Here is a 14,008-nt window from a genome sequence, read left to right as displayed (position 1 = left end):
GAACCCAAGTGTTCCCCATTTATTTGCCTGGCTGCATTGTAATATCTTGCAGCTTTCTTCTCTTAGCCAATTTAACTGTTCTCTCTTAAAGCAATGAGTACTCCACAACAGAAATCATGGCTTCTTACATACTTGTTCCAGGTTTACACACATCAGAAACATCACAAGCTCTACCAAAAAATAAACAATATACAAATTATTGTTGTTGAGTTTAGTCTTTAGCTACAGGTCACACTGTGCAGGACTTCAAATGTCCCCTACCCAACCTGTCTCACAATTTTTATTTTCTATAAGTTATGAAACTGTTTTTCTCTCATTAAACACTCATCTGCTTAAACTCAACACCCTTTTTGCAGTTTTGTTCTCTGCATGATGCCAATGATTGACAGCCACTTGTTTTTTAACGTCTAAGTACATTATTAGATCTCCCTTGAGACTTTAAGACGTTTTTGTGACAGTTGAATTTTGAGCTGGGTGAGCATAGATTACAATTTGCTTTAGAAATAAGAAAAACTTTCAGTCTTTGATTCTTTTCATACAGATAGCCAGTCAGGGGCTATTTGTCTAGCTGTACCTTTCAGCTAAATCAGATTCAAAGAGAAAACTAAGTACTGCTGAGGAGTCCTGTGGATCTGTGAAATTCTCTTGAGATTTTAGCATTTGCCAGTGGTGAGCTGATTGTAAATGAGAAATAGATGTGCATTTCATTTTTAACAGTTTTACTATTCTAATTTTATTGTGCTGCCTCAAATAGCTCTGTGCTGGAATACGTTTGTCAGGTAAGTGAAACTGCTCAGTTCTCTACATTTTCTGGCACATGATGATCTCTGAAGAGAACAATGTAGCCTTTCACAGGCCTTCTTTTAAGGTAGAGGCTTATATCATGCCACTTATCTCTGCATTTTCCTTTACATTTTAAGTTCTGCTGCATTTTCAAAAAAGAAAAACTTCAGTCCATGAAACAAGGGCAGAAACAAGGGAAGCTGAACTAGCAAACCTGTTGGAATGAGGATTCCAACAGAAAACAAAACACCCTTGGAGTAGTAGAGGATATCATGCCAATAATGGACAGGGAAGTTTTGTGAGGCAGTTAAGGTATTTTGAAAACAATTAGAAATGAAGAGGGAAGAAATTACTAGAATACTGATTAAGGTGTGTAGTTTTAGCTTACAGATAAGGTAAGCAGGACTTTCTGTTTGTGACTTTTTCATTCTTTTGAGGACTTCTAAAGAAAACACTATGTGAATGTATGAAGGTTAGAAAAAGTAAGGACTAAAGGAAAGTACGGAAGGATAACAAAAACCATCGATAAAGAGGACACTGCATTTTCTTTTCTTTTTTTTTTTTTAAGAGAAAATTCACTGTTCATTGTGAGAGGTCACATGAACTATTCCCAACCCCACTCATTGCAAGGTCATATTCACTCATTTTGCTTTGGTTGATTGATTGGCAGATAGATCTGTGAATTTACTCACAGAAAATATACTTTCAGTGATGCTCAGAGAGATTTTCTACAAGAAATTCTGAGTGAAACAACTAAGAATAAGTTTAAGATGTCATGGAGACCATATGGTGAACCATATCCTAGGACAAGAGTAGGAAGAAATTAAGAAAAAGAAGTTTCCATTTGAAACCTGTATGATCTAGAAGGCTCTTCCCACCCTAGAGACAAACTTCTCTGTTACATTAAAACTGAAGATTAAACCATGGAAAACATGATTATTTAGATTAAGCTTCCTGACTAGAGTGCACATTTATGCACAAAAAACATGCAATATTCTACATAGTTGTCTATTTTTCCTACTACAGCATTCTGCTGCAATATCCTTATATTTATTGCCAAGAAAGCTCAAAATGGTTAAAAGCAGTTAAAAAAATAAAGAATTCATCATGTGCCACTGCTTAAAAAGAAGCACGCATCACCATCTAAGTTATCACTAAATTTCATGTATATTAAGAATAAGCAGTTTTAAAGCTTTATCAGTAACATGTTCTGTACATCAAAGTATCAAATTAACTGTGGAGTATTGCTTTGTTCTTATCTTATTTCTTTGCCTAAGCCTGTGTTTGCTCTCCATGTTGATGCATAACTACAGCCAAGGAACAAGATGCAAACAGGCAAGGTATGCTTTACTGCTATCTGATTTATAAATACTCTGCTGTATTTATAAATACTCCATTGTGAGCTCCAAGGGAACATTTTCAATTTTCCTTTTATTGAAACAATAACAATCTGATTCAAAAATTCTAAATCTGTTTGGCTTTCAAAGGTGCAAGAACAAAATTTGTTCTTCAAGATATCACATTTCATTTTAATTATTGGTTAGATATCTGAACCTCTGAAATGCCATAGCACTCTGTTACATAAATCAAGAATAATACTGTGACAGTCACAGGCTGAGGGATACTATAACCAAAACTGTGTCTGACACTGATTTGCCACATGGTTTTAAAGGAATGTCCTTTCCTGTGGAGTTGCCCTGACAGAATTAGAATTCAACAAGAAGTTTCCAGGAAAATTTTTAAGCCTAACAGGGAGGTTGCATCTTCACCTCCACAAGCTACTTCAAAAAGTTCTCTTTTCAAAATAATTACAGCCATGCACTGTGCTGGAAAAAAGACTTACATTCCATGGCTGTTTCCAGATTCTAGCTCAATTTCCTCATTCCCAGCCATGACACCTCACAGGGCTGCAAATGTACTCTAAATAGGCCAGAAAAAAAACCAAACCACCAAACCAAAAAACACCCACCAAAAAAAAAAAAAAAAAAAAAAAAAAAAAAAATTACCCAAACCAACAAAAACAACTCCCCAAAAAAGCTGAAAAAGACATTTGCTGGTTTGATTAATGAATGTGCTTGAACTTTCCAGTAATTTGAATAGCAAGATAACCTGCCTAAAAATTCCCAACTGTGGCTGCTCTGAACATACCCAAAATATTGGCCTGCTAACCCTGCCCTTGGTTTCTTTCAGTCATCAAGGAAGTTCTCTGAGTAAAGGAGTGCACTGGTCTTATTTCCCTGGATACAGCTGTAGAAAGATCTAACTCACTAAAGCTTGGCTTTTTACCCAACTCAATAAGTGAAATCAACAGCAAAATGCACAGGGCACCAAGAAGCTGCTCTGAGTAGGAAGGACCCTCTCTATAACTTCTGCCTTAGGGATAATTTTTTATTTCAGGCAACAGCTTATAGCCATCCTTCCCTGAAATTAGAGGTAAGAGTGTAAAATGTTTTTTTCTCCACTTCCCCCTCCCATCCTCTCCATCGCATCTTTATTGATTAAAGGAACATTAATGGTTTTTTAAATTCCTTTTTCTAAGCATTGGCTTCTAGGGCTGTAAGAAACAATGCACTTGCTCTGAGTACTGGATTCAAGGTTGCAGCTGAATTTATCTGTGAAATGTACCGTGATTGTGTTTTCCATTTATGAAAGTTCCTCCTTTCCACGGCATAAATGAGCATGTTATCATTTGCCTGCCTTGAGGGCTGCCTGCAAAAGTGGAAGAGCATAAGCAAGAGAGACACACTGAAAGAACAAGAAACAAGAACAAGAAAATTAAAGGGTATGTTTAACTGTGAGGTGAACAAAACAACTTAGAAACTGCAGAAAGTTGCAATGAGCTTTCCAGCTTAGATTCCTGATAAGGGGGCTTGGTCTGATGGACTCTGATACCCCTCCCTTAGCTCTGTGATGCTGCCTTCTATGCCAGGAAGCACCTCCAATGTTTTCATTTCTCTGTCCTCCTCAATGGGTGTTTGAGTTTAATCAGCTGCTTTTTTTGCTCTGAGAAGAAGGATAACCTAGAGTTCCCAAGCCAAGGCTTGCAGAAGTGACAGTGATTTTGAGAACCCTTCTAAAGAGTGAGCACATGCCTGCAGCACAAATTCAAGTTCTCCTAAAGACACTGCAAACTGAAGTTCCACCACAGAAAGCATCCAGAATCTGGAGTGACTGGAAACTCTTGGTCTCTTTTATGGTATTGATAAATTGTGGTGCACAGAAATAACACAGCACAGAGCTGAGCTGCAGATCTGGCTTTAGGATTGTAAGCTGGATATTTATGCAGAATCAATTTTACTTTGGAGAAAGTCATGGAAGAAAAATGCAAGAGGGCTCTTGCAATAACAGCAACAACAAAATCTGTCTGAGGAAGTCTCTGAGCTACAGAATACTGAAAGCTGGGAGAGTAGCAGCGTCACTATGTTTGGCCCATTTTCACTGTGTTCCCTGGGTAGCTGCTGTCCACTGCAGAGAGGATGCACTAGACTGACTTTTGGGCTGATTTAGTACAGTTGCTCCTGCCAGAAACACTTGTAGACAAAGATCAGCTCTAATTCACTTTCCTTACCCATGGTTTGATAGTGATGGTAACACAAGTTCTTAAAATAGACATGAGTATATGGAGAGAATGTATTTTATATTCTGCTCATGTTTTATATGAACTTGGATCTTTCAGCCATGTCTTCGCAATCACAAGAAATCAGAGAGCTGTTTCCTGGATGATAGAAGTGAGGAACTGAGTTGATGAGTTGTCAATGCCAAACATAAAACGGGATAGAATTGAATGAATGTTCAAAACCAGCTCAGTTAAAAAGCCTGTGATCCAAAGTCAGTGAGGGTAAGGGGGAAGGAAGGTTGGGCCCTAGCCAGTGTTACTGTACTTTTCTCAAATTGATAGAAAACTGAGAAATAGAGAACTAAGAGAAAAAACCTCAGAAATGCATTTATATGGAAAGTACTCCTCTCCTTCAACCCACTCTCTCAATTTGCATGTATCCAAGTGTCTCAGCAGTTCAATCAGTGACCTAGACAGTTTTGAAACGAGGAAACGTAATCTCTGTGTTTCTGAAGGTTAGCTTCCCAGCTGTTCATGCACCAACAAGATACTGTGGATGTAAGAAGGACAGATTTTTTTTCCTAAGAGGATTTGTTCTGTGATGCAAAAGTTCTTTCTGCAGTATTACCATGAAGCAAAAAAACTGGATTGATATTATCTTCTGTGAGAAACTAAAGGGACAAAGCATCTCAGATCCTGATCAGGAGAGAAGTACTTGCTCTTTGGCACAGCTGCAGGTGCCAGCCACTCCCCATGGTGGCACAAGAGGGACAAAGTGGTGACATTTTCCCCTCTTTTCTGTGCCAGCAATCTTTGCATAGCCAGAATGAGCAATGGGTACACTGCAGCTGATGCACACTGAGAAGATGGGGGACAGACTAATATTAAATACTCTCTGAAGCACCTGAAAGGGCTGATATTCTGCACCACACCCTCGTGCAGAGCTGCATCTTCAAAGAGCAATCAAGATCTACTCTGAAGTCTGGAACACAACACACTGCCCATAAACTCCTTTCTACATGGATCTTTTAGAAAGTAGAATTGGATCCAAAGAATTTAATAATGATAAATAACAATATTATGCTCCAGAATCTGGTCTGTCAGGATCTTTGCTTCCACCATTCCCACTACACATAAAAAAGACATGTATGCAAACATGTCAAAGTGCTAATGGTTCAGATAGAAACCTGGGATACAAGTATTAGGAAATTGCATCCAGAGAAAATAATCAGTTTTAGATTATTAAATGTCTATTTTTAATAATCCGACAGTAAATTTACCAAGTCACAGTATATTTCCCAAGTAAAGATTTGGAGGAGGTTTATTTTTTTTCCCAAAGGTAGAGCATGAAACTGAGATTGCAAAACTGATGCAGCTTGTGCTTACTCAAGACAAGCAACGGCTTGATAAAACAAATTTGCTCAAGCATTTCATCTGCATGTGTAATGCTTTTACAGGTCACTTAATGCAGAATACCTCCCAAGTTTTTGGAAGGAATGTAGCTGCTGACACAGATCCTGTCCCCTGACATCTCTGTTCCATCACGGGTAGGGCTATCTCCAGCATCAAGCAAGTGTCCTGACAAACAATCAGCCCCCAGTGGGGGTGGAACACAAGGCACCACAACAGGATTTATTCAACTGACTTCAAAGTTCTATCCAATCTGCTTCAGAAAGATAGGTTACACGTGGGACTGTAAGTATTTACATAGATTATTGTATAATCCAGAGATATATTTCAGTCCTCCTTATCTCCCATTATTCACCTGGCGCCCGTTGAGTAGTTTGAAGTTATGGAGTGCTGAGTAAGTGCTAAGTGTTTGACTGATCACCTGTTACCAGAAACTGCCTGAATCTGTTCTAGAGAATGAAATACTCTTCTCATTATCCTGAGAAATAGAAAACCTTCTCAGCCAAGCAGACGTGGCTGGCACACTCAAGGTCATCACAAGAGCTGCAACTCCATTTTCACTGTCGCCCAGAGAGAAAGGAAAGCACAGCCAGTGCACCAAACTGGACAGGGTGCCGAGCAAAATGAAACACTGAATGAACCAGCACATGATCCTCCTATTTATCATTACTTTCCTGTGGGAATTGGAAAAACAGACACTGAAGGATTTGATCTGCAGCCTTGGAAGGAGCTTGGACTGATGTAAAAATACAACACACAGACATTAAGCAGAAAAATCATCAACTTTTATGTTTCTATAGTTGTAAGAAAGAATATGCCTTAAGAAAGTTAGAAACTGTATTGATAAGATGCTGAAGGGTTTATTATGTAGGGGTGTAACTATGTGGAGTAAGTTAAGAGTTTACAAGTTGTAAGAGAAGGATCTGTGTGCATGTGAGACAGAAGCCTATTGGACAAAAGTATCCACAGTACAGCAAAATTAATAAAGGTGATAGGTTAGAAAAGCAAAATAAATTCTGTGACAATTGTCTATTAGATTAGAAAGTTCTATATTGCCTTGTAACAAAGAACTTGTGACTACTTTGAGCTGTAACCAACTGCTCGCTCCTCTAAAATCTCACAGCCTCAGAGTGATGTTTATCTGAGCAATGAATCCTTCTTAGCCCAAAGATGGTCCCATCCCTTCATTAAAAGCAGTGACAATTATAACCTTCTCAGCCAATCAGACATGGGTGGCACCCCTCAAAGTCATGGCAAGAGCTGCAACTCCATTTTCACTTTGTCCCAGAGAGAAAGGAAAGCACAGCCAGTGCACCAAACCTGGACAGTGTGCTGAGCAAACACCAGCACTGAATGATCCAGCACACGATCCTATTGTTCATCCTTAATTTCCTGCCTGGGTGATTTTCCCTTACCTGAAAGTTAGCAGCCCAAGTGCCTGCAGAGGGTGGGAAAACCTCCAAGCCCTCAGCAGGGCATACATTTCTGACACAGTGGTTCTGTCCCAGCTGGGTGCACTGCCCAGCACCAGAGGAAGGGAGCAGTTCTGGTTATTGCAGGAGTAGCGATAAAACCACAAGATTCTTCTCTGCTGCTCTGAGAGTCTGGAAAAGAAGATTAAAATTTCAGTTTGAAATTAAAACCATCTGAAGCTTTGTGTAGCAACAAACTTTATTGTACAGAGGGCCCAAGTCACACAGTACACTGTTTTTCAGCAAAGTACATGTTTTCCTTTGGGTAGGATATCATTTTCTGCAGACCAGCTTTTATAAGAAAAGTGATACTTATATTCTGGATCTGTCAGCCTTAGGTCATATAAAAATGAAGTGTCAAAAGACACACACAGATATATATATATATATATATATATATATATATATGATTATTTCACATTCCAAACACTTTCAATTTTCTTCTCTGCTGTCTCTATTGTTGGTGTTGTTTGTTTGTTTTTACTGGTTGGGTTTTTTGTTTTTTTCTTGACAAAGAAGGTACAGTTGTCACTGGGTAAATTATTGTTACACCTATCTGCTACAAATCATCTCTAACTTTCAGAAACAGACACACAACACTGCAAGTCGTAGCTTTCATTCTTACCCTTGCTTTGCCTCTTTAATGCAGGGGTATCTATTTTTAACATATTTGCTTTTAAAATAATGCTTAGGCACATCTATGCATGTACACAAAAACATGAGCACAGGTACACACATGCAGAGTGTGATTATCCCTATTGCTGATACAAGTTTAGAAAAGGAAAGAAAAGCTCCCAACAACTTCTACATTTGTTTGAAAAGACTAGCTTCCCATGTTTTACTGTACTCACAAAAAAAAAAAAAAGAAGAAGAAAAGATGCAATTTGCTAGACTCCTCATAGAGATATTACATATCTAAATGTCATATTGATAAAATGGTCAGTCATCACACCATATTTCACCACAGCACAATAATTTCTGCCTTATATCATCTGATTTGTCAACAATTCAGACGTCTTTGCCTCATGCATATTAAATCTCAGGTTCTGACACATCAGAAAACAGGAAAACAAATTTCCCTGGAGAAACAAGCTCAGACAACAGCCTTAATTTGATATCAGAGCCTTCAAAAGCAAACTCTTTTTGAGAGTTTGAGAGAAAGAGCAAACTTATCTCCAGTTCATACAAATAATTACTCAAATCAAGAAGAACATTGGTTTTCTTGGTCATATTTGACCAAGTTGGTGATGCAGCTAGTTAATAGCAAAAAAAAAAATTGTGACTTTAAAAAAACCTGAACATTTCAGAATGAGGTGTGAGGGATCTAGGAGGAGGCAATAAGTAAATAGTTTGCTTCCAGACAAGCATTTAATTATTCAGATATGTAAACAGGGTTCAAAATCCAAGTGTTTACATTTTTTCCAAGGTTGTCTTCCTTCTATTTGCAATGTTTTGGCTCATTCTTAGCCAAAAAAAATTCTAGCCCCACTCTAACTGTCAAGATTGTGTCATTCACAGCTCATAGAAATGAGTTCCTTTGGCTCTGTAGCCACTTGAGAACTTTTTTCCTTTGCAATTCTGAATTGCCAAGTGTTTAGGAACAGAGAGCAGCAGCACAAAGATGGGCATGTTTTTTCCTTAGTGAATGTTAATTTCTTCCCTTTAGGAGAAGAAGCTCATAAATGTATGCAGAAGATGAACTTAACTGTGATACCAATCCTGACTTTCAGTAAGCAGCTCAGGAAAAGTGTCATTTTGGTAATGACTTCAAGAAACAACTCCAGAATTCATAGCATGTCTTCTGTGACAATAGATAGATGCTTTTGTGATCATGTGAAAAAGTCACACAGAGAGAGAGAGATAAAAGCAGGCCTAAAACTTCACTGCCTGTCTGGTTATTTTGTGTATTTGGATGACATTGTGCAGGACAGTTCAGCTAAAGGACCTCTTTCAAATGATAACTTTAAGCAGAGATTTCAGCTTTCAAACAGCATCCTCCAAACTAGACAGTCTGTTGTTCAGATTAAAGCAGCTAAAGCTTCTACTGAGCTTGCAAAGGGTGATAAGAAATCAATCCTTGTATCATGTTTTCTAAATAACAGATTTCTCTCTCTGACTTTACTCAGAGGCAATGCCATTTTCTCTTTGCATGCTTTAAAGATCAGAGATGAAATGAAAGGGTGGGTGGGGCAGGAGTGTCTTAAGTTTTAAGTTTCTTAGTTGAAACAGAGTTTATATAAACATTTAATAAGACATTTAAGATGGTAAAAATATTTTGCATACATATAGGATCTGTAGATTGTTAAGCAAATAAGGGCATTTCTTTTTCTCAGTAGGGTTAAGATGCTATTTAAACCTCTTTTTTTATAAAAGTTAAGTTTATAGTTTTTAGGTGGTGTATCTATCTAGGTGTATCTCAATTTCCCTCCATGTGAGATATATATTAAAATACATAGCCTTCTGCTTAACATGAATAAAACCAAAATACCTTATAGCCTAAATAATTCAGTTGTTTTCTGTTCAGGATTTCATTAATCCCTTTAACTCAATGAAGAAAACAGCTTCTCTGAAGGCTTTGTTAGCTGGTGTTTTTACTTTTTTGGTGGGAGGGGGGAAAGAGCATAAAATGAATTTAAAAGCTTCTGAATTGCTTTTTTTGTTCACTTTCAGTACTAAAGGAGAACATGACAAAAGGCAAAGACAGGAGAGAGCAGAGAAGATAGAAACCAAAAATTTCTGTCCCCCAGCACTGATTTTCACTTTAAAGTTTCTCCTCCATGGACAGTCTAGAAAAGATCTCTTCCACTATTCACCCAGCTGGAAGTAGATCTAATCCCACCTCATTACAGGATTTTTGTGACCACTGGTAAGCAAACGAGATCCTTTCCAGGCAAGTGGCCAACAGGAAAAGGGAAGCTGGAAGAGAGGGAAAAGTAAGGTAGAAGGAAAATTATGAATGAAGGAAATAAAGATGTCAGAAACCAGACTGGCATGATCCTGGCTTCACACCAGTCTCCCATCCCTTCACTGGGACACACTGCAAGCAAGCTGCACCAGGTTCAAAGAGCAGTCTTAATCTCAGATGCAGAATTTGCTGGGGCTTGTATTTCAAACACATTAATCCTAAAAGGAACCAGAAGCTCACATCTGAAATGTTTGCAGATCAGCCAAAGCAGCTGGCAGTAACCAATGACCTCTCCTCTTGGCTCTCTCTGGTCTGGCTTGGTGATGATGCCAAAGATCAGAGTGAGGGACTGTGAGAAGCACAAGAGCCATGTGGGCACATTCATTTCCTTCAGTCCCACTCAACAACACCTTCATTAATCAACATCCAAGAGAGTGGGTGAGATTTGAAGAGCTGGCCAAGGGACCTCTGGTCTGAGCCACCTACCATAAAGACAAGAGCCTGAGCTGCTAGGAGGAGCACATATCTGGGACAGACACACATCCACGTACCAGGAAGAGGCACAAGCACCAGCAACCAGCTCGGTTAGTTGTGGATCTTGAGGGTTTTTATGTGTTTTGTGTGTTTACTTTAGGCTGAGGGTGTCAGCAGCTGGGGAGAACAGGGAGATCTGGATCCAGCTACTGGACAGACTACGCACAGCTACTGGTGCAATCAATTTTTGGATACTATATATAAAAATATATTGTATTTGCATCTATTCCAGGAGCAGACTTGGATCATGACCCTGCAGAGAGGAGGAACAGAATCAGGCTGTCTGTGCTGTCAGTTTTGTGGCAGTGTTGGATTTATAACACTGCTGGATTCAACAAGCATGCAGCTGTCTGGTTTTTACCACTGTTTCTTCCTTTTCTACCATTGGTTTAAGAGTTTTCTGTCCATTCAGATATTCCCTCTGCATGTAGTAGGATGAACAGAAGGATCCTGACAGACTGAGAAAGGTTTCTTGTATGCTCTGACACAGACACCTACTTATTTCAAAGTCATATTTGAGGCTTGTAAGCCTGAAGCATCATCACAGAGTGATACTGCCACTAAAAAAGCTGCCTAGATTCCTCTCTTTTTCTTGACATGCGGAAAAAAAAGAAAAGAAGAAATCTTCAAATATCATGGCAATAATGTGTTGGGATACAAACATGCTACAATTTTTTTAAGAGAAAGTATTTCATGAATGAGAAAGGTTAAAAGAATTCCTCTGATACAGATACAACAAAATTTACAGGCTGACAGATTCCTCTGGATTAAAAAAGTACCATTAAAAAATGGAATTGCTTCATTCAAACCCCAGATATGTTACCCTTCCCTAGATGATTCATTTACTAGACCAGCTTTGCCTGTAAGACAGGAGAACAAAAAAAAACCAAACTATGGAAACTATGGGAAAACACAGGATTACCACTGCCTTTCATCCAAGGACCTGAATTTAGCACAGCCTAAACTCCAAATGGGTGACTTTTCAGTGGTCTTTTCCCTTCATATTCCCACAGAACCCCAAAATTGTTGTATTAGGGATGTTATAGGATCGGTCCTTTCTGAAACCTATCCATGAACCTCTTATCCATGAATTTGTGTTCAGCCTTCACAAATGTGGTGATGTTGTCATCTGCCTTCACAGCTTTGTGACAGACTTTAAAATCTCACCACCGACTGTGTAAAGAAACACTTTATTCCATTTGTTGTGAATTGATTTCCTAGTTGTTTCATTGAATGTCCCTAAGTTCAAATATTGTAGGATTTGATGAGGCATTTACCTTGCCCATCACCATCATGATTTTACAAAAATTAATTGTACGTACACAGACATCCTCTAGTCTTCTCTCCAAGCTATAGTCTCAGCCTTTTTAGCTTCTCTTGGTCAAAGAGAAGCTTAAGCCCTTTCATGATATTTGCTGCCCCTCTCTGCACACTTTGCACATCTACTGTGTCCTTCCTGAGTCTTGAAGACAAGAACCATGCAGCATTCTCAATAAAATGGACATCAAGGTTTTAAGCAGCAGAGAAAGGGCATGACCTATCTTCTTTGACAAATTACTTTGTACTTTGCTAATTTCTTAATGATCTTATTCCTTCTTACTGAAACCGTATTTTTGCCATGGTAACAGAGGTCACAGGCAGTGGTTTGAAGTTCCCTAAATCATTCTAAAGCATATTTTGTAGATGGAAATTTCACCGTCACCGTGGCTCTTCATATAAAATACTGACATCCCATTCATATTTTTAAACAGAATAACTAAACTTCAAATCACAGATGCCATGGTTAATAAAAATAATTTTACATTTCGTCTGTCTTTGTAAAAGTTGAGTTAAACATAAAACACAACTCTTTTTTAAAATAAATTAATTTTAAAAACCCTCAAACCACCAACATAGAAATCAGCACAGAAAAATCTTCTTAACAGATACATCATATCCCACTGAGAGTGCTGAATTAAGTTGTTTAGTTATTGCAAAACTAATGCACCTTTTGACCTTTGATGGAGGATTAATTTACACAATTAACTGCCATTAGTATTATGGCTCTCTGTGAGCACCTGTGTTCCAAATTCCACTCTGATTACGCCCAAAATTACTTTATGCAGTACATAATCCTAATTGGCAGTACAACACTCATGTAGCAGAGCATACTAATCTACCTCAGTTCAGAGTGTGTTTTGTACCACTGTTTCTTTATCCACCTTGTGTGGAACCTGAACTTTCCATACTTTTTTCCTTGCTTATAACCTGAAACAGATTTCTCAAAGGCCATTTATTTCAGAGCTCCATCTGAAGCTTGAGTGTTTAATAAATAAAGGAGGCTGATTTCCATTGGACCTAAAGGTGTTCTTGATAATACCGGTACAGATGCACTGCATTACCTGAAAATCTTATGTTTTGAATGAAAAATTAGTTTCTTGCCTCAAAGACATGAAAAGATCTAGTAATAGAAAGGGAAAAACAATCCTTTTCTAAACTGACAAAATGCACTGCCACCTCCAGGGCCTTGTTAGGCCTTGCTGTGATCTATTCTTTCATTTAGAGGTGTTACGCCTCAAATCAGCCAAGCTAGGCTACTTCAGAGGAAAATTTTGTTTTTAACAAATTGGATACATTTAATTGTGATTGATAGGGTGAGTACAGCATAGCAAGAACCAGCAGGGTGAGGTGGGGACAACTTACAGCAAGAGAGAATGTCTCTGTGAAAGTCTTGCAATGTGCTTCAGGCACTCTTGGGTTGGCTCTACAAGATCACCTCTTCTTTCTTCAGGTTCAGGTTTAACGAACTCCAAATCAGCTTCTGGGAAGTCAATCTTTATTTAAAAAAAAAAGAGAGAGAGGAAAAAAAAAGAAGGCTTTTAGCAATGTGTAATCTCCAAATACAAGTGTCAATAAATGCTATCTTGGATTATTACAGGGAGTATACAAAGTATGACAAAAAGAAGGGGGGATAATTATTTGAAGATGCTCACTGTATGTAATATGTTACTTAAAAGTTGTGGTGATAAATTCCATCCACAGAAATAGTGGAACCTAACTTTCCAGGGAAAATTTCAGTCATCATATTGCAATTTTATTAGAACTACTTAAGCTCAAAACTGAACTTTTTGCCGCCTTTTGTTTTGGTTTTTTTTTTTTGTTTTTTAATGAGATGATTCCCGAATGGAAAACTTTCATTAATGTAGGTTTGTTTTGCTTTTTGGAAAAGTAAGGCTATTTCTGATGTGCAGCTTGTCATTGCAAGAGATGGAAATTGGATTCCTGATTTCTCTTCTGGATGTTGAATTTATAAATATATTGTACAGAATCTACCAATTTTCCATTCTTACACATGCCTGTCAGAAATGA

General features: G+C 38.2%; 1 protein-coding gene across 1 annotated transcript in view; it reads right to left on the bottom strand.

Annotated features, from left to right (window-relative positions):
• The window catches only part of PIK3C2G (phosphatidylinositol-4-phosphate 3-kinase catalytic subunit type 2 gamma), a 190,033-nt gene that overhangs the window by 112,089 nt on the left and 63,936 nt on the right, over window positions 1-14,008 (bottom strand). Inside the window, exons 14-15 of the mRNA XM_036401795.2 lie at window positions 13,343-13,473; window positions 7,165-7,353 (exon numbers count right to left, since the gene is read on the bottom strand). Of these exons, the coding sequence (XP_036257688.1) occupies window positions 7,165-7,353; window positions 13,343-13,473 (320 nt within the window). The remainder of the gene's footprint in view (window positions 1-7,164; window positions 7,354-13,342; window positions 13,474-14,008) is intronic.

The sequence above is a fragment of the Molothrus ater genome, chromosome 5 (genome assembly GCF_012460135.2).
Source record: "Molothrus ater isolate BHLD 08-10-18 breed brown headed cowbird chromosome 5, BPBGC_Mater_1.1, whole genome shotgun sequence".
Lineage (NCBI taxonomy): Eukaryota > Metazoa > Chordata > Aves > Passeriformes > Icteridae > Molothrus > Molothrus ater.
This window is presented reverse-complemented; position numbering and strand designations above follow the sequence as displayed.